Source organism: Bradysia coprophila, unplaced genomic scaffold, assembly GCF_014529535.1.
Source record: "Bradysia coprophila strain Holo2 unplaced genomic scaffold, BU_Bcop_v1 contig_232, whole genome shotgun sequence".
Taxonomy (NCBI): domain Eukaryota; kingdom Metazoa; phylum Arthropoda; class Insecta; order Diptera; family Sciaridae; genus Bradysia; species Bradysia coprophila.
This window is the reverse complement of record NW_023503493.1, coordinates 16,252,549-16,270,910: the sequence shown is the minus strand read 5'-3', so window position 1 is coordinate 16,270,910 and position 18,362 is coordinate 16,252,549. Positions and strand designations below refer to the sequence as shown.

Here is an 18,362-nt window from a genome sequence, read left to right as displayed (position 1 = left end):
TTTGTTCCAACAAACCATATAACCAATCTCAAACAGCATCGCAAGTACAAAAAAAAATAAAACAAAAAAAAAAGTTTTCTTATCAAAATTGAAGAGAAAACTTGAAATTTAAATTAACAACAGATGCCAATATATTTCGTTTATCTCTGGCACAAACCACATCTCATGTGCACGAGTTGGGCAAATTTCCACCGCCAGGTTGGATTGCAAAATCAAATCGCAACACGACTGGTAGTGTGAAAATTTTCGCTCCCAACAAAAATCAGAATTTTCCTGGGAAAATTGATCAATTTACACGTGACATTACGTGCAGCGGTTGTATGAAGTGATTGTGCGAATCAGTGAAATGTTTTTTTGAACTGAAAATTGTTGGTTTTCCGCGAAAACGTTAAATTATGAATCGACTTTTTTGCTGGTTACTCCTAGCAGCCATTTTGGTTGAAAAGGGTGAGTGCAATTTCGGGCTGGAGGATTTTGGGCTGTGGGTGGTTTTGCCACCCACTACACCCAAATATGGCGACTGTGCACGTGTCGATTTTGTTTACAAACATTCCATTCTGTTTGTGTATTGCCGGTTCATAATATTTTTTTGTTGTAGAATTTTGTTTTGGTTTCGAAACAGCTGATCGTTTATTATTTATGTGGAATGGGAGATATTTATAAATGGGACACATGATTTTTGCGCATGGATACGATTTCGTTTCTTTCAGTCATTGTGTACGTTATATATTATCATTTGTGCGAAGCTATTTTTGAAATTTTTGTGCAAGGCAAATGGTCGCTGTATTTTCGACAGATTTTCATTGTTTTTTAGTAAAATGAAACCTGAAATTTCTTAGAAAATTTTAAATTTTTTAAGGCTTTGCTGTACCAACTGAAGCCACCGATGAAGATGACGACGACTGGGACGAAGATGAAGAATCTTCTGAAGCTGATGACGATAGTAGAATCTACAAAAATCCACGAAATTCACCATCAACTGAATGTCCCCGTGACGAAGAACAAGCTACATTGCTGGGTCAAAAGTGTCTGAGAAAATGTTCATCCGACGAGGATTGTAAGAGCAAAAAGAAGAAATGTTTGTGTGACGGAGCCTGTGGAATGTCATGCATTAAACCAGGTAACACAATTTGATTGGACTTTGCTGAGGAAAATCTCTTATTTTTCGAATTTCTCGAATTTAGTCATTTTATGACATATCCGGTCTAACTCAAATAAATTCTTAGATCGCGAATGTCCTGAATTGGAACAGCCATCATTGGGACAAGTGGTATTGTCTGGTCGACATTTCGGTGGCCGAGCAACGTACACATGCCCACATGGATATCATGTCGTTGGTCTAGGTATTTTACCGTGATTTTCATATTGCTGGGATGTACTATATGTACTAGAGTATGATTGTGTTTATAGCTAGTCGACTATGTCAAGCAGATGGACATTGGGCGGGACAGGAACCAGCATGCAAACAAAATAGTAAATATTATATCCTTACGTAAATGCTTCTAAAGACAAGTGTTGCATCTCGGCTTCAACATGCAACTATTGTTTTTGGAACATTTTCCTTAAAGAACTTCTAGGTTGCGCGATTTTCTGACAAAGTTTTTCTTGATTTATAATCTAGTTTACTGTTTGACGCCACCCACAATCGATCATGCTCGTCATTCTGCACTTCCCGAACAAGCCACATTTGACTTGGACTCCACCGTTCAATACCATTGCCATACTGGATATGTAACTGCTGGTTTCCCTCGTGCCAAGTGTTTGGCTATCGGTAAAACATTCACCCAATTTTATTCCGATGAAAATGAAACTCATCTTTTCAACTAAATTTATTTAGACGGTCTAGCCAGTTGGTACGGGCCAGATATTCAATGTGAACGTAAGTGTTTGTCCAAATTGAGGAACACGTACAGAAAAGATTTCAATTTATTTTCGTTAAATTTGTACAGCTCGGTCATGCGGACAGCCAAATGATCCTGCTCATGGATGGCATGCTGGCGAATGCTATACATTCGGATGCCGTGTAACGTATCACTGTGGAGATGGCTACGAATTGGTTGGAAAATTGGAACGTTTTTGTCAGGCTGATGGATCTTGGACACCGAAAGAATTACCCACCTGTGTCTGTGAGTAAAATCTATCTAATACTAACCAAAGAGTTCGTTTAATCAGATAACTGAATGTAATCTTTTAATTCAATTTCTCATCAATGAAGCCGACTAAAACTCATCTCATAATAACACACAAACTCACACAATAGTCTCCGGGGTCTCAGAAATGAATTTAGGAAGAATATTTTACGCACGCAAATTTTGTCTTTTAGTGCATGATGTGTAGTCGCCTAGTAAGATTTATTACGATAAAATCGTTGAACGTTTAGCTTTAGATCATTAAAATAATGACACAAACAAAGATAAAAAGAAAAATTGTATTAATCAGAGATGTAATCGCTTTGCATAAATAAAAATAGTTACCGCAAATGAAATGTTTTGTTTTTCTTGAACACATATGGTGGAGGAGTTAGATTTTGACTCGGGATAGTTGCGGTAGCTATTTTTTGTTTCCTTTAATAGGTGTAGGTGATAGTAGGGAACAGCGAACAAAGAGATCCAATCTTAGATAATCTTGGTTCAGGAAGATCGTCCGTTGGTTCGTTCATTTCGTTCATTAAATTTATATTGTAAGATTAAGATCTCTTGTGGTACATAGTTTGAGGCATGGTTGGAGTCTGTTCATTTAACAATACTTCCGGTATTATCAACCATTTTGATGTGTTGTGGAGACATATCGCATTCACTTGACTGGATATCAGCTTCTAATATAAAAAATTTTTCGTAGGTCTTGCATGTTGCAAGTGCAGGGAGGGAGTAGGGTTTCAGAGATTATACATTTGGGAGGATGGATCTAAAAATAAAAGTTTTTCATAGACCCTACATTGCTTTTACCCTTACTAAGCCTAGAATTGCTTTACTTTGCCAGTGGTAACAGCGGTTCAATGTCCACCACCGGAAAATCCAAAGAATGGAAAAGCAATCTACACAACTTGTTCGTACAACTCGGTTGTTAGCTATGAGTGCAAGTATGGTTTCACATTGGTCGGAGAAGGATCACGTCGATGTGGAGCTGATCGTAAATGGAGCGGTCAGCTTCCGACATGTAAGGAAATCAATTGCGGACATCCCGGTATTTTGTATAATGGTTGGCTGGAAAATATAGAAGCTGGCACTGGACTAGGAGCAAGCATTATTTATCGTTGTCATCCGGGAATGTTGCTAGTTGGTAACACATCAACAGTGTGCCAAATTGATGGAAGATGGAGATATAGCGTTCCGGAATGTTTAGGTTGTGTGAAAAAAATGCTTTTATCAAAATCATCTTTTGATAAATATCTGCAACTTACAGCTCCCTGCATGGTACCAACAATTTCGCAAGGAACTGTGATACCAATGGAAGTTGAACTCGATCCAAATATCACAACAACATTCGTTCCTCCAACATTAGGCACCGCAACAAATAAAGTACGACATGGGACAACACTGGAAGTGATGTGTGAAGAATTCTATGAATTTCCAATCTCCTCATTTTCTCCTCCGACCTGTAACAATGGCACATGGAGTGTAATACCACGATGCATACCGGCCAGATGTAAAGGTCTGCCAAAACCTCCGAAATTCGGTATGGTCCTGGCGCCGAAGACGGAGCACGGCATGAAAGCCAGATTCAAATGCAAGGATGGTTTCAATTTAACTGGCCCCGGCGGAAAGGAGGTGACCGATCCGAATGAATATGTTTTGACGTGCTCGTTCGGTAATTGGACGGGCGAGACGCCAATGTGTCAGGAAGTTTACTGTTCGTTTCCGGGTTACATCGAGCATGGAAAGATTTTACTTGTCGGAAATATGGGGTTGTATGACTATCGTCCTTATGTGAAAAAGGTGATGAATCTGATGTAGTTCAATCAATGAGTTGTATTCGAAGATTTTATTTCTTTTTCTTAAAACAGATTATAAATAATAAGCAAATCATGTACGACTGCGATAAGGGATATGTGCTGGATGTTGGACCACCAGGAGCAACTTGTGTTGGTGGCTTATGGCGGCCTACAGAATTACCACTGTAAGTAGTCGTTTGTAGTTACTCTTTCAATGTCTTGAAGTTCATAAGGTCGAAGTTACTGTTCTTTTATTTTGAAACTTTGTCCCCGGTGAGACAAAACAATTTGTAGAATACCAAATGAAGTATCGGAATATCTCAAATTTTTTAAAACAAAATTATCAGAATTTTGTGCCAACCTTTCACAGACGGCAAATCACCAGTGTAATTACAGTGAATCTGTTACTTATCTTAATCTGTGCATTTCCGAATCTTTTACTTCAATTGTTAAGCATTTCTTTTGCTATAAGGACAAAGATTTATTTTTATTTTATTTTATTTTATTTTTATCAGTTTAACGATCGACAGAGGGGCCGAAGCCCAATAATATGTCAATCGGCGAGAGCTCATCGCTTATTTTCTTAGTCCCTGTCGATAAAATTTCATGGCCGTCCCCTAAAAATGTACTGTCGTAAAAACTGCTGGAGTTGAATTAATTTTCATTGTACACTGACGAGAAAGCTCGGAAAAACATAGCAATCGTAAATTTTAAAGACTTAAAAGTGATATTCCTCGAAAATGTGTAAGTTTACGACATTCCTACTGCTAAAAAATCAATTATTAATAACATCGAAATTATTGCAATACAATCGCTAAACCGAACTGGTGTGCATACGTTATTTTGCACCAGCTGGTCACATACAATTCCAAATGGGACCAGCTGATGCAAGTTCGGTTTAGCGATTGTAGATTAAGATTGGCTCGCTCGGTACGTGTTTTTAATGTATATGGTAGCACGGGGTTTCGGTGGGTTTTGAAATTAAGTTTCTCTATGTTGCCCATATTGCAATGTGAAACTATTTCCAAGGCCATTAATTTGTGCTAGGTGAAGTCCTTTTTCACCAAACGATCAGCGTAGCCTCCCAACTGAAATATCTTGAAATTATCAATAACGTGTGGCAACGTATAAAAAACAAAAATCGAAACCCACCAGAAACCGGTGGCGATCCACTTGTCGACGGGCAATACATAAACAAGTTCCTTAATCGATTAAGAGAAACGCAGAGGTCCCACTCAAAATTTCGTGTCCTATAGTAGGACAAGTAGGACAATTCTTTCCTCATTCGGATAGAAAAGAAATGCAAAGCGACCACGCTCTCGTAAAACGAATCACAAACATTAAAAAAATCCTTCTCTAAGCTGATTGGTGTCTGAAAAATCAAATTCTTATATTTAGGCAGTACTTACTCTTGCTAAATAGTTAGCGAAATAGTCGAAACCGAAAATTTATTTATCTCATACGAATACAAGGTTCAATGAGACATTTTATGAGTATTATTATGGGTTTGGAATCAAGCTTTGGAAGCATATAGTTCATTGGAACGATTATAGAAAGTATTATGAAAAATAGCTTATAACTCAGGACAATTACTAAAGTTTGTGATTCTATGTCGATCACAAAAAACCTCTTGAAAGAGGAAATATCGACGCAAGTACTTCATATTCTAGTAATAAAACTATTGGTATCAGGTGACTTCTAAAGTAAACTGTTACACATTTATTCGACTACAGAAATGTAATATTACGAATAATGGAGTTTATCCAATAGCATAAAGCTTAACAAACTTGTCCTACGCAGGACAGTAGGACAAGTAGGACAAATTTCCAGAAAGTAGGACAAAGTAGGACACTGTGGGAGCGCTGGAAACGTAATGCGAAAAAACAAATAATTTCGAGCATCGTTCAAACTTCACACAATAGGTAACTTCAGATTTTTCGACGCTAAATGCAAAGACGGTAACACTAACGCTAATCGTTAAATGTTTGAATGGTGGACTGTCATCTAAAAAATAATTAAATTTTAATTCGACAGATTTTGACAAAACACAATGCCAGAGTGTAGCGAATGATCTCAGGACTCCGGAAAATCAATAAATTTTTCAATCGGACTGCTGTGCGATAAGACTTTGAAAATTCATTTTTTTGCTGATTGATTACGTCATTATATGTTAGTGTTACTGTCTTTGCATTTAGCGTTGAAAAATCTGACGTTGTCTAATATCGAAACAGAAGTAACGACTGTACCTTTCTACTTATCAAAAACATATCTTCTTCTTTTATCTAAGTATTTTCAATAGATGATATTAACACGACAGAGTAAAGTTAACTAGGCAGTAGCGCTGATTTGACTAGGGACCTGAATAATCTAGTAGCCCTATATTTTTTGTGAATAAAATTTTTCAATTTATGTCAGTGTTCATTTGAGTTCATTTAAGCTCCAGTGTATTAAGTTCATCCAGTGTATTAGGTCCCTCCTTGGTTTATTTTACTCTGCTGTGATATTAAAGAACGGTTGAATACACGTTAAGAAATGCTGTCCACGTTTTAAAAAATCATACGAATGAGTGAATGAACGAAATATTTAACGAAACGTCAGTGAGGTTTCGTCTGAAAGTACCGTAATTAGAAGATGCTCTCTTGATTAATACAAAAACTTGTCTTTAGTTTTACTTTTAACACAGGCTTTGAAGGAACTTTAGTCATAACTAATTGTCGTACTAGTCCTACAAAGCGATGACTAGCCATTTTTAAAACGAAAATGCTATTTGCAGTTTCTGCAAATAGTGGTTCATGGAGACTATTCGCAGTTCCTGCAAATATTGGTTCATGGAGACTATTCGCAGTTCCTGCACACAGTGGTTCATGGAGACTATTCGCAGGAACTGTAAATAGTGCTCCTTGGAGACTATTCGCAGTAACTGCAAATAGTTTCTCATGGAGTTTCCATGAAACACTATTTGCAGTTACTGCGAATAGTCTTCATGAAGTACTATTTGCAGTAACTGCGAATAGTCTCCATGAAGCACTATTTGCAGCAACTGCAAATAGCGTCGGTCTTTTTAAAAGGGTAGTTAGGTAATTTCATTGTGATGTAGAATGGGTAAATCTTAGATATCTTTGAAGTACATAAGCTACGAAAAAAGAACAAAAGACTTTGTTTATGAGTAGAGGATCCCCGAAGATATTTTAGAAGATGGGAATTGGTAGAATGGCAATTCATAAATTACATGGAATTGCCTTATGGCTTGACGTTTGTTTGCAAGGAATAAATTACAGTTTCTCTCGCTCTCGTTAAATTTCATCGAACCGACACAGATCATGCTAATTAATTATTTCTTTTGTTTAATAAATTCACTTAACATTTTTAATCATTTCATTCACACATTAACTCGTTGCGTCATTGAAAACCATATTTTTCAGTTGTCTACTGGGTCAACATCCACGCTTACGATGGAACCGTAAGCGAAGATCCGTTGAAATGAAATTCATGCGATCTCGTTATATTCTTCAAAACTATCGCGAACTACAGCGACGATTCGAAGAACTTTCAGCACTTTCGGATCGTATGACCGAACATCGATCTCGTGCCAAACGAAACGTCCACACATTCGACATATTGCCGAGTCAATACCACCACTTCATATATCCGCATCACAAAAATATCGTTCATCGTCGCGTGTCACGAAATCTGAATAATTTCATTCATCGTCAGCTCCGACGCCCTTTTCAGGGCGAAGAAGCATATGCTAAATATATGGAAACGATTAGACAAAAGTATCAGAAATATGTGAAGAACATACTGGGCTACAATAACATACAAAATTATTCTTCAGAAATAAGCAGACGTCCATTTGACAATCATGAATCATTAACGAGATTACATCCGAGTCAGACACAAAATAATGTAAATCATTACCATCGATATGATTCAGCAAACTCATTTGTGAACACAAAACCGACTGTAGCCAGCTACAATTTTGCCAATACGGATAATAAAGAAAATCGAAATGATCCGTTTCCCGATAACGGTTACTTTGGTGAGGAGCACAACGAAAACCAACGCAATCAATACCGAATTGTGAACAACAATTTCGTCAGCAGTGATAATATTCGTGAAGATATCGACTACTCAATAAAGCCAAATATGACGGAACTTATTGCCAAACTAAAATCACAAATCATTCGCCGTAAACGAAACGTTGACTCGAATGTAGAAAATGAAAAAAGAAATCGAAAATTTCGAAAGAGAGCAAACTCCAATCAAACAGTTTCACCTGTTGATGGAACTGAAATTGATGAAAATTTGGAGGGACTGAAACGTGGAAAAGCAAAAGGACCCTGTGAGGTTAGTAGATATAGACGTCTGTATTGCATGCATGTGTAGTGTAGTAATTGATGCAACTTATCTTCATTGCTCGTGTTTGTTACTATGGGACAATTGATAGAAATTGGCAGGTTATTGAATCCGATAAACAAATTTCACTTTCGATTCTTGATTTCCATCGATCGTCACATAAATCTGACTCCATGTCCTTCAACTACAACCCCCCATAGCCCTTAATGTCTGTGAATTTTATAGAAAAGATAGTCTGACATGCTAACAATAGATTACAACACAGTCAGTGCACGAGTGTAAACACTACCGCAAAAGTATGTAAACCGATCAATGTGATATAAAATGACACTATATCCCTAGCCTCTTCCATCCGAACCGTATATGCGTATTGACATCATCCGTGAAGGACGTGATCCGACCCATGAATACAGTGCTGGAACAATGGTCAAAGTTACTTGTGCCAAAGAATACAAATTGAATCTGCAGAATCCGAACGGTACAGCGAAATGTGTACGTAGCCGATGGAAGCCAATGAAACCTCTGTGCACATTATGTAAGACTCTCAAATAAACGAATTGAAATCGAACTAATCTTTTATTTATCGTCAAAAGTACCCTGCTCTGTACCATCCACTGAACATGGTAGTTTCTACACGGTCACAACCGATGTATCAACTCCGAATGCTAAACCAACACCGAAAATGCTAAATGCATTTGATGAGATACTGAACGGTGATATAATTGATGTGCAGTGTGACGATGGCTATAATGTCCAAGGCACAAATCAATTGAAGTGCTGGCAAGGAAATTGGGACACATCCAACATGCCGGAATGTCTTCCTGCGCCATGCATCTTACCAAATATAGCGAATGCAGTCTATCAAGTGAGTTTTTCGGTTAAAGTTTTTGAATTAGATGAAAATGATTCAATTTTAGGGTGGCTATAGAGGTGGATTGACCATAGCTCATGGCAGTTCGGTTAGTGTACAATGTGAAAATGTAGCAAATAATCTACCAGTTCAAATGGGTAATCAATCATTTTAACCAATGCAAACAGATCGCTCTGTATTCGTCTACCTTTTCTTAACAGTATGTGCTTTGGGCAGTCTGTCTCCCAAAACGATACAATGTGGAACTGGCGCCCGAAGATCACGCGAAGAATACCTGTCCGAAGTTGAGTTTGTCAATACTCGAGAAGATATGAATGCTGTAATTAGTGGCCTGAGTAGTGGTGCTAAAGTGGCAGAGACCTCTGTGCAACGAACAGGAAACCTGGAAGCAGGAAAGGATTGCGGAACTCCGCGTCGTGTGGACGATGCCTTGGTTTACAGGTAATTAGTTTTCTTAAATGACGAATTTTCTATATTCTCACTGTGAACAGTGAAAGACAAACAAAGTGGACGAACGCTTCCTCAATTCTATGAAATTTCTAGAATCTCACTAACAAAGCAGATTAATCTAACCCAAGATAAGTTTTGTTTTATTCGTTCCACACGCGTGTCTCACCCATAAAAGTGGTGCTGAAAAATTCTTAACGTTTTCGAATCGCAAACTGATTCATCATTAAATCAAAGTCCAGTTATTTAAATACTTCCTCAATTGAGCAGCAATAATTCTTAAATGAATGAACATAGGAATGGGGACCTACTCGGTGACATGGACGACGGTTTTCAATCCGGAACGGAAATAACATTTAACTGTATAGCTAGCAGTGCTGGTGAAAGAACGACGTGGAAAATTATATGCGAAGACGGTCAATGGGTCGGACGATCACTGAATTGCGGTAAGAAAATTGCTCAATTTTAGGATTTTAACGAAATTTATGATAAACCAATAATTAGCAAACGGAACTTGTATCTTTCGGAACAATGAACCGAATGTTGTAAGCTTTTACAATGATTTGGAAGTTCGTTCAGAGGAAGTCGAATTTCCACCTGGTGCTACGATCGTTTCCAGGTAATTTTTACTTTGAGCTCTAAATTGAAAAATCTGATTCACAGGCCTGGACTGGCCATACGGTGAATTCGGGTGATTCCCGATGGGCCTTTTGGATTTTTGTATGAGAATTTTTAATTTGTGGGCCTTTTTAAATTGAGTTGCATGGAGCCCCCGATGGGCTTTTTCGAGCCAGTCCGGTACTGCTGATTCACTATTTGGATTTGAAAAATTAAAATAATAGAATAGAATAATCACGTGCTGTTACTCAAACACTTTGAAGCTTTTTAAAATGTTGAAAAACCTAAAGTGCGTCTCAGGTCATGCTAACCATTTAATGTGTTGCGTTATTAAATGGTATTATTCGAACTTACCATAACGTATGCCAGAAAAATCTTCAATTCGTATCACCACACTAACAAAAAGTTTAAAATTATTGGCAATACTTTTATATCATCATTTAATAGTCTAGGTCCTTGTGTCGAAAATAATGGCGGCGTGCACCTTAAGTTCTTTAAGATTTTCTTTGTTCCATGTGTTTTACCATGTGACCTGAGCTTTCGAAAAAGGATAGAGGACTTTTTTATCAATGGTGTGTGTGATGTGATTTTTCATTGAATTTCGCTTCATAATGACTCTAGGTACCTCTATGCCTAAACCATCAATATAATTCAGAAGGGGACCATGAAAATCGTCTGAATTCCCTGCAGTTCCATAGGTCTGAGGAAGACAGTGGACCATGAAAACGCCACTTATTTTTAGGAACTGACATCTGGTGACTTCAAACTTGTGAAAATTTGGTCAAGATAGAAAAATGTAGTGGCAATAGCCAGGGAAAATAGCTTCACAGTTGATGCATTTTCCGGAACACTTCTTGGGGGAACCTTAATATCGACTCCATTCTGACTCCCCAAAAAACGTTTTCCCTTGAAATGCCGGTAATAAGCCATACTTTCGAAAAGGATGCGACTTTGAAGGTTTTCATGTAAACAGCTTTTCCGGCAGGAAAACAGATTTCCATTTTTCGAACAAAAAATTTGCTCCACAAGTTTTCATGGGAAACAACATGGAACAAAGAAAAATCTTATAGAACTTAAGGCGCACGGAATAACACAAGTACCTGTTGCACTATATAAACTCTTTACGATAAAATTTGTCATCCCTTTTTTATATACAACATTCAGCAAATAACAACTCACAGACGTTATCTTCTCGTAACACCCGTTACCACTTCATCGCATTTAAGTAATTGAATAATCTATCTATTCATTGGAAAATAAGTGACACAGTAACCAATTGGTGAACGTTGCGTGAAATGGAATTTTTAATGCAATGAAAATGAAAATCGATTTTAGTAGGAGCACTTTTCGAAATTGTTGGTTTGAAACAAAAATTGAATTTGCTTCGAATGATGACCAAATTGTTCAAATGTAAACTTTTTTACCTATCAGTACTTGGGTCACTATATAAAACGACGTATCAAAAGACACAATAAGACTTAAACCATAAGAAATTTACCATTTAAAATAAATCGAAAGTCTCCCTACTAAAACAGAACTTTTCAATGGTTTTGCGACGTTATACCATTTCTCTGTGCCATATCACTCCTCCGTTGACAGAGGTCGAGTTAACATCTTTTCCATTCGCACTACAATATGGACGATCCTTTCAAACAGATGAAAAATCTGTTGGAACGCTCAAGAAGTGAAAAGATCGATTTGAGGACGTTGCCGTTTATTCAATCGAATCTGAACTTAAAAATCGTTAATTTTAACCTGCGTGTAATTGTGATTGGTGCAGCACTGTTGCTGTTCGCGGTTTTGAAAGTGTATCTAAACAACGAAGAATGTGCATTGGTGCTACCATCAGAATTGTCAAAGATATTTCGTCCACCCGTGAATTGTAATTTTTGTGAAAATGTCACCGAAGTGGATAGAGTTGCAAATATTTCACCCGACGAATTCGAGCAAAGGTATGCATACACTGGCAGACCAGTAATTGTTACCGACGCCACATCATCGTGGACAGCATTGGAAACGTTCGACTTCTGGTATTTCAAGGAGATCTACGAGGAGGCAAGGAAACGGACGAACAAACTTGTAAATTGCCAGTTCTTCCCATATAAAAGTGGATTCAAAACTTTTTATGAAGCGATGAGCATCCCGAAAGAGAGAGTTGACTATCAACCAGGCACCGATCCGTGGTACTTTGGATGGAGCAATTGCAACGAAGATGTTGCGCAAATACTCCGAGAACATTATGGCCGGCCGTACTTCTTGCCAAAGACTTCCGAAAATAATGCCATTGATTGGATTTTCATGGGTGGTTCAGGATTAGGAGCTCATATGCACGTAAGGTTTACTTTGGATGGACGGAGATTAGTAGAAAACGTAATGTTCTTTTGAAATGAAGGTGGACAATGTTCGGCTACCATCTTGGCAAGCACAAATTAAAGGAGAAAAAGAATGGACGTTGGCACCACCACCAGGTATTCAATAAAAACAATTCTAGTTTTGGTTGATGTAAATTTGGATGTCTTTTAGAATGCTACTATCAATGCAGTTTCATGAAGGCCACCGTCTCCACTGGTGATATAAGTAATTGGGAAACCATTTTGTCAAAATTTGTCGAATTTACTCAACCAACCTAATTTTTTCAGTTGTTCTCGACACAAACCGTTGGTATCATAAGACAAACGTACTCTCCGGTACTATTAGCATCACGATCGGAGCGGAATATGACTAAGAACTCTTTATGTAACCTGAATGCATAATAAAATCGTTTGAGAACATTTACCTTGTCTTGATTTTTACGAATTTTTTAATGTAGAAACTGACTGTTGCAGGTTGAGGAAGACCGATTGCACCAAATATATTTTTCCTTAATCTTTTTCAGATGCACGGACATCGGCAAATTCGCAATGACTGGCAGCAATGTCAGGCAGTGCATTCACTCCGAATGGAACGGCCAGAAACCAACATGTTTTGGACTGAATCAGGAAAATGATTACGCAAGTAATAATGGCACGCTGCCAATGCGAGGAATCAATAAAAATTCTAAATTTTCTTTAAGTGGAAAAAGCACCCACGATCCTCTTTCGTCATTCGAACGGCCCGATAGCACAGAGCAATGACGGAAAATTAATTGTGTATCCAGGTACAACCGTGCACATGGAATGCTTATGGATGCGTCGATTCGGAAACCCGAAATGGGTTGTAAGTCACGAATATCGAGTGTATCCGGAGGGATGGGTCACAGACGATACAAGAGATGCTACGCTTGAGTATCGGCTAAGTATTATACATGCAGTGGAAGACGATTCTGGATCGTTTACGTGCCAAACGCCAGCTAGACATGGACATAAAATTGACATCGTTGTGAAGGTATCTAAGTTGCGTGCAATAGTTCTGGAGAGTGCCTTTTCTTTAACCATGAATTTCAGGCAATTAATTGTGCGAAAATACCAGTTCGCCGTGGACTAACGATGAATACAAACGAAACAAAAATGAGCGTTCGAGTTCAATTGTCATGTGCCAATGGAAATTCGCTGATTGGGGCATCCGAATTAGTATGCTTACCCAGTGGTAATTGGAGTGCACCGTTGCCTGTTTGTGAAAGTAAATGTTTTATTGAAAAAATCGATTGTCGTAAGATTTAGCGAAAGTGAAACCTCTACTATTTACAGGCGTTGAATGTGGAGACTTGCCAATAACAGCATCCTCAAATAGATCTGTGCCTAGGGTTGCAGTATTATCTCGGGAAGTCGGTGGTCGTGCTGCATTTTCTTGTCGATCTGGTTATGGTATCCGTGGACCATCCGAATCGATATGCCTACCATCTGGAGAATGGTCACTACCGTTCCCCGACTGTGTTGGTATGCATTTTATAGAATCGACAGCAAAACTAATTTATTTCATCTAATGGTCAAAGAAATGAAATTTCTAGAGGTACAGTGTGACAATCCCGGAGCCCCAGCCAATGGTTATGCTCAGGGTTCGGCTCCGTATCGTGCTGGAGATGTTGTGCAGTTTAATTGCAATCCCGGTTATATGATGCAAGGTCAACCAATAATTGCGTGCCAGGACAGTGGGCGCTGGTCCGGTATATTGCCAAAGTGTAATTTCATTTTAGTTTTAAATTTCGATTCGAATTTGCTGACTGACTAAAAAATTTATGATTTTCAAAGGCGTCCAAGCTTGCTCATATCCAGGAACGGCTATCGCCGGACGAATGTCGTCAGTTAAATTCTACTACACAATTGGCGAAAACATAACATTTACATGTGATGCTGGACTGTCTCTTCGTGGTGCGGTTGTGTTGAAATGTTTACCGAACGGAAAATGGTCGAATGCAATTCCAACATGTGTGGCTTCAGAGCAGAGTGCACGAGGTGATAATTAGAACGATTTATGAATGATCAATAAACGATTTCAAGAAGAATGAAGTCAACGAGGTGAGTGAACTTTTGTTTTCGGAAATTTTAAGTTTTGAATACGGTGGTGTCACTCACAAAGGGCCAAGTAATAAAATGATTTCATGACCGGTATTGGAATTTTTGAATCAGCAAGGACGAATTTCTGGCGACATTAAAGTACAGAATAAAATTGAATCTAGCGAGGACTTATAACCCCGACACTGAAAGATTTTAAGAGTAGGAAACTTAGAATATAACAGTTCGTTGTTCACGCCAAAATCTTCTTCCAACCGACAACTTTTAGTTTTAAAAAGGAAACGTTAATTCTAATTTTTTTATAGGTTGGTTGGCAATTGGTTCTTTCAATGTTTTTGTTAAGAAAGCGAACGGTAGTTCTACTTTTCGTCACTGAGTTGAGGTCCTCAACTTGAAACTTTTTTTCGAATCTTTATTATCTAAGAACCGCTCAACCTCAATTACTTTTTTTTACACGATTAAAATTAAAAGAATTAGAAATGCAGCGTCTTTCGGTTTAGTTTTTAATTGCTATCAACGCACTTCACGCATGATGCATGAGTGATCATAGTGGTCAGCTGCAGAAAGTATACCGAGGTATTCTTTTGAATTTCGACTGACCGAAATCGGCGCTATTTTTTCCTGGATATGGATTTTTATATATGCCTAGCTATGCCTTGGTGCCTAGGCCCCAAAACCAGTCTCAGGTATTTTTGATCTTTCCTGGCTGGTGGTTAGCGGTCAAAAGTCGATAAATGGGGCTTCGTAGTCCGAATTTCAATTCCGTAAGGTGGCGAGGATACGGGCGTTCATGAGTTCGTTGGAAAGCTGATGTCGAGTACTACCGGGGCAAATATTAACTTCAAAAAATTTGATGATAAACGGCCGCAAATATGACCTCTGGAAAATTTCTCAGAATCTAGAGAACCTCGTTGAACTTTGATGAGAGCTGTGACCTCACTAATAATTGCATTAGATTTGATTAAATTATTATTTATTATAAATGTGGAGGATCAGCTTTACACCGATACCCATATTTAGTAGATTGGCACGTGACTACGTAACAGATGAAATACTGTGTGTTTCACTCCGCCAAACTACTAAATATGCGTATCGCTGTAAAGCTGGGGTCCTCCACACTCATAATAAGTAATAATTTAATCAAACAATTGCGTTAGTGAGGTCACAACACTCATCAAAGTTCACCGAGGTTCTCTAGATTCTGAGAAATTTTCCGGAGGTCATATTTTCGGCCGTTTATCATCAAATTTTTTGAAGTTAGTATTTGTCCCAGGAGTACTAGACCACAGCTTTCCAACGAACCCATACACACCCGTGTCCTCGCCACCTTACGGAAATGAAATCTGGACTACGAAACCAAATTTTTCGACTTTTGGCCACTTACAACCAGTCAGGTATAGAAGAACAAAAATATCTGAGACTGATTTTGGGGCCTAGGCAGTCGAAATTCAAAATAATCCCTCACTCTATTTTACATGAAAATGTTTTTTATGATACACTGTCCAGTTTCAGTACTCTATTTAGAGTACCACTCATTATTGAAGTGCGTAGAAGAGGTAGAAACCTAAATTGAAATCTGTCATATTTTCTGAACGTGGACTTATTGCTGCATTTGACATATTAATAAATGAAAACCTAGATTCCTCCGTTGTGACATCGCACGTACTAGGAGCTAAAGAGCTATGGCACAACGATATAATAATATCGTCTTTATTTGTAACTGCTGAACAGGAAAAATGCACGCCCTTCTTAGCCAATAAAAAGACAAAGGGAAAATGAAAACCGATATCTTTTATTAGCAAATGGAATATGTAGATTACGAATACGAGCCACAAACACTCCCAAATTAAAAAACTTAGCTCTTTTTCTAGTTCAAAATATAAACTGAATTCTCACATAAATTGGCTCTCTTCGGCTAGACTATATTTCAATGTCTTCAAGAGTATAAGTAAAGAAACTTATCCTAATTCAACAAAGCTCCATCTCGACATTCAATTAATTGTTCCTTTTTATTTCAGCAAAACCTGTGTCAATTGTGTTGTGAAATTTTACGAAATCTTTTCATATTTAATTCAGAGTTTATATACACTAAAGTGAAGTTAAATTTGTTTGTATCACACAGGAAACGTAATTAGACAGAATAAATGAGAAAAATCAAATTTATCACTTAAATGTAAATTATGTATGAAAAGGAAACCAATTATATCTTCCAAAGAAAAAATAAAAATAAATTCTGTAAATAATTTTAGATATTTACTTAGAAAATGTTCTATATATTTACTGTACGAGACAAATAAAAACAAAATATTTTTTCTTCCCAATAATTTATTTAAGAAACTCCAAACTTGTAGCTTAGCTCTTTCTAATTGAAAATTTCAAAGAAATGTAAAATCAAAATCAACTTTCTCACAAAACAAATATTTATTAAAGTTTAAAATTAAGAAAAAAATTTAAGAACTCAACTTACACTCGGGCCGCCCAGTATCAGATTTCAATTTTTCAGCCCATTTTAATTCACAGATGTTGTTAACTTATTGTCAAAATAACACTCCCTTAATATAGCATAGCAGTAGGAGAAATTACAAAAAGTTCAGGGCACACATCGAATTAGATTTTTTAGAAGACTTTGCGGTAGACTGTAACGTTTCTTAATAAATCTTCTGACTAAATATTAGCCCAATTCCCATCAGCATTTAACGGAGCTGATAAACTTAACTTTATATTCTAAAATTAGGTTAAATTTATGGATCGTTAAATTTATTGTAGCTCCGACACTACTTTTTTGATCGGATAAATTTTACTGACAGTTGTTAAATTTAGCAGCCCTGACATAAATTGAGCTTTTATTTCATAGAGTTTTTCTCATAAAAAATATTTGAGGCGAGGCCAACACTCAAAAACGTGAAAAGTCCAAAAGTCAAGTTTTCGCTTGAATTTCGTCTATCCGAGTGGAGCCGGGGTCTACACAATCACACAATGTGACTTTTATGAAAAGTATATCTGTCACGCATCTGTTTGGGACAGTTGATTTTAGACAATTTCACGAAATTGCCTAAAATCTTCCGCACACCACAGATACGTAAATAACTATTACTTTATACTGTGAGAGTGAATGGGTGTGAGGAAGAAAATGCTTGAATTATAAAAAGGACGATATTCGCCTCATGTAGCATGTAAAATTGTAATTTGCATAATATTGAATTGTATAATTTTGACGACAAGACATCTGTGGATCGAAGAAGTGAATTTTACATTGAAAAATTGAAAGCCACTAATTGCTTTTAGTTTATTGGAACGAGTGTAGCTCAGATAATAAAAACAAGTCAATTTTTAGTAAACTATCAATTTTATCTCTTTAAAAAAATTATTTAAAAAATATTGTTAAGGAGAAGGAAAGAAAATTCGAAGACAAAATAAATATTACTGTAAAAGAAATGTAATTTTCAATGAAAGACGTCCGTTTTGTTTTCATTCTAACTGTTTAAGGCCCATCAATCCTTTATTTGCCATTGTCTTAAAGCCTTGAAATATTAATGACACTATATGCATTGGCAAACTGCAATTTCGCTCGGCTTTGAGATTGTTCCCGAGATGAAAACAACGTTAGCGAAAATTATTTTCGGGAAAAAAAATACGAAAAACTGACAACTTGTGAATTTTCATATTTAAATAAAAACGCCATTTGAGTGGACAGAATAAGAACTTAGAC

General features: G+C 37.2%; 2 protein-coding genes across 4 annotated transcripts; both read left to right on the top strand.

The window, feature by feature from the left end:
* Positions 1–201: 201 nt before the first annotated feature.
* LOC119076976 (protein lev-9) lies at positions 202–17,499 on the top strand. Of its 3 annotated transcripts, none has more exons than XM_037184071.1 (24): positions 202–447; positions 860–1,120; positions 1,227–1,343; positions 1,411–1,473; positions 1,622–1,771; positions 1,838–1,879; positions 1,950–2,126; positions 2,980–3,342; positions 3,403–3,935; positions 4,004–4,116; positions 7,354–8,278; positions 8,630–8,822; positions 8,881–9,152; positions 9,205–9,295; positions 9,359–9,599; positions 9,903–10,051; positions 10,110–10,224; positions 13,099–13,217; positions 13,276–13,586; positions 13,646–13,820; positions 13,889–14,077; positions 14,149–14,319; positions 14,390–14,656; positions 16,672–17,499. In XM_037184071.1, exons 1-23 carry the CDS (start codon positions 396–398, stop codon positions 14,602–14,604), a joined length of 5,037 nt encoding a protein of 1,678 aa, XP_037039966.1. In that variant the 5' UTR covers positions 202–395; the 3' UTR covers positions 14,605–14,656; positions 16,672–17,499. The 3 variants fall into 3 exon arrangements, with proteins under 3 accessions (XP_037039966.1, XP_037039965.1, XP_037039967.1); XM_037184070.1 differs by having other exon boundaries at positions 14,134–14,319; XM_037184072.1 differs by lacking the exons at positions 2,980–3,342; positions 3,403–3,935; positions 4,004–4,116; ... (12 more) ...; positions 14,390–14,656; positions 16,672–17,499 and adding an exon at positions 2,216–2,485.
* Positions 11,294–13,066, top strand: LOC119076985 (bifunctional arginine demethylase and lysyl-hydroxylase JMJD6-B). Its single transcript, XM_037184089.1, has 4 exons — positions 11,294–12,554; positions 12,616–12,691; positions 12,747–12,800; positions 12,863–13,066. The coding sequence occupies exons 1-4, from the start codon at positions 11,859–11,861 to the stop codon at positions 12,946–12,948; spliced, it is 912 nt and encodes a 303-aa protein (XP_037039984.1). The 5' UTR covers positions 11,294–11,858; the 3' UTR covers positions 12,949–13,066.
* Positions 17,500–18,362: the final 863 nt, after the last annotated feature.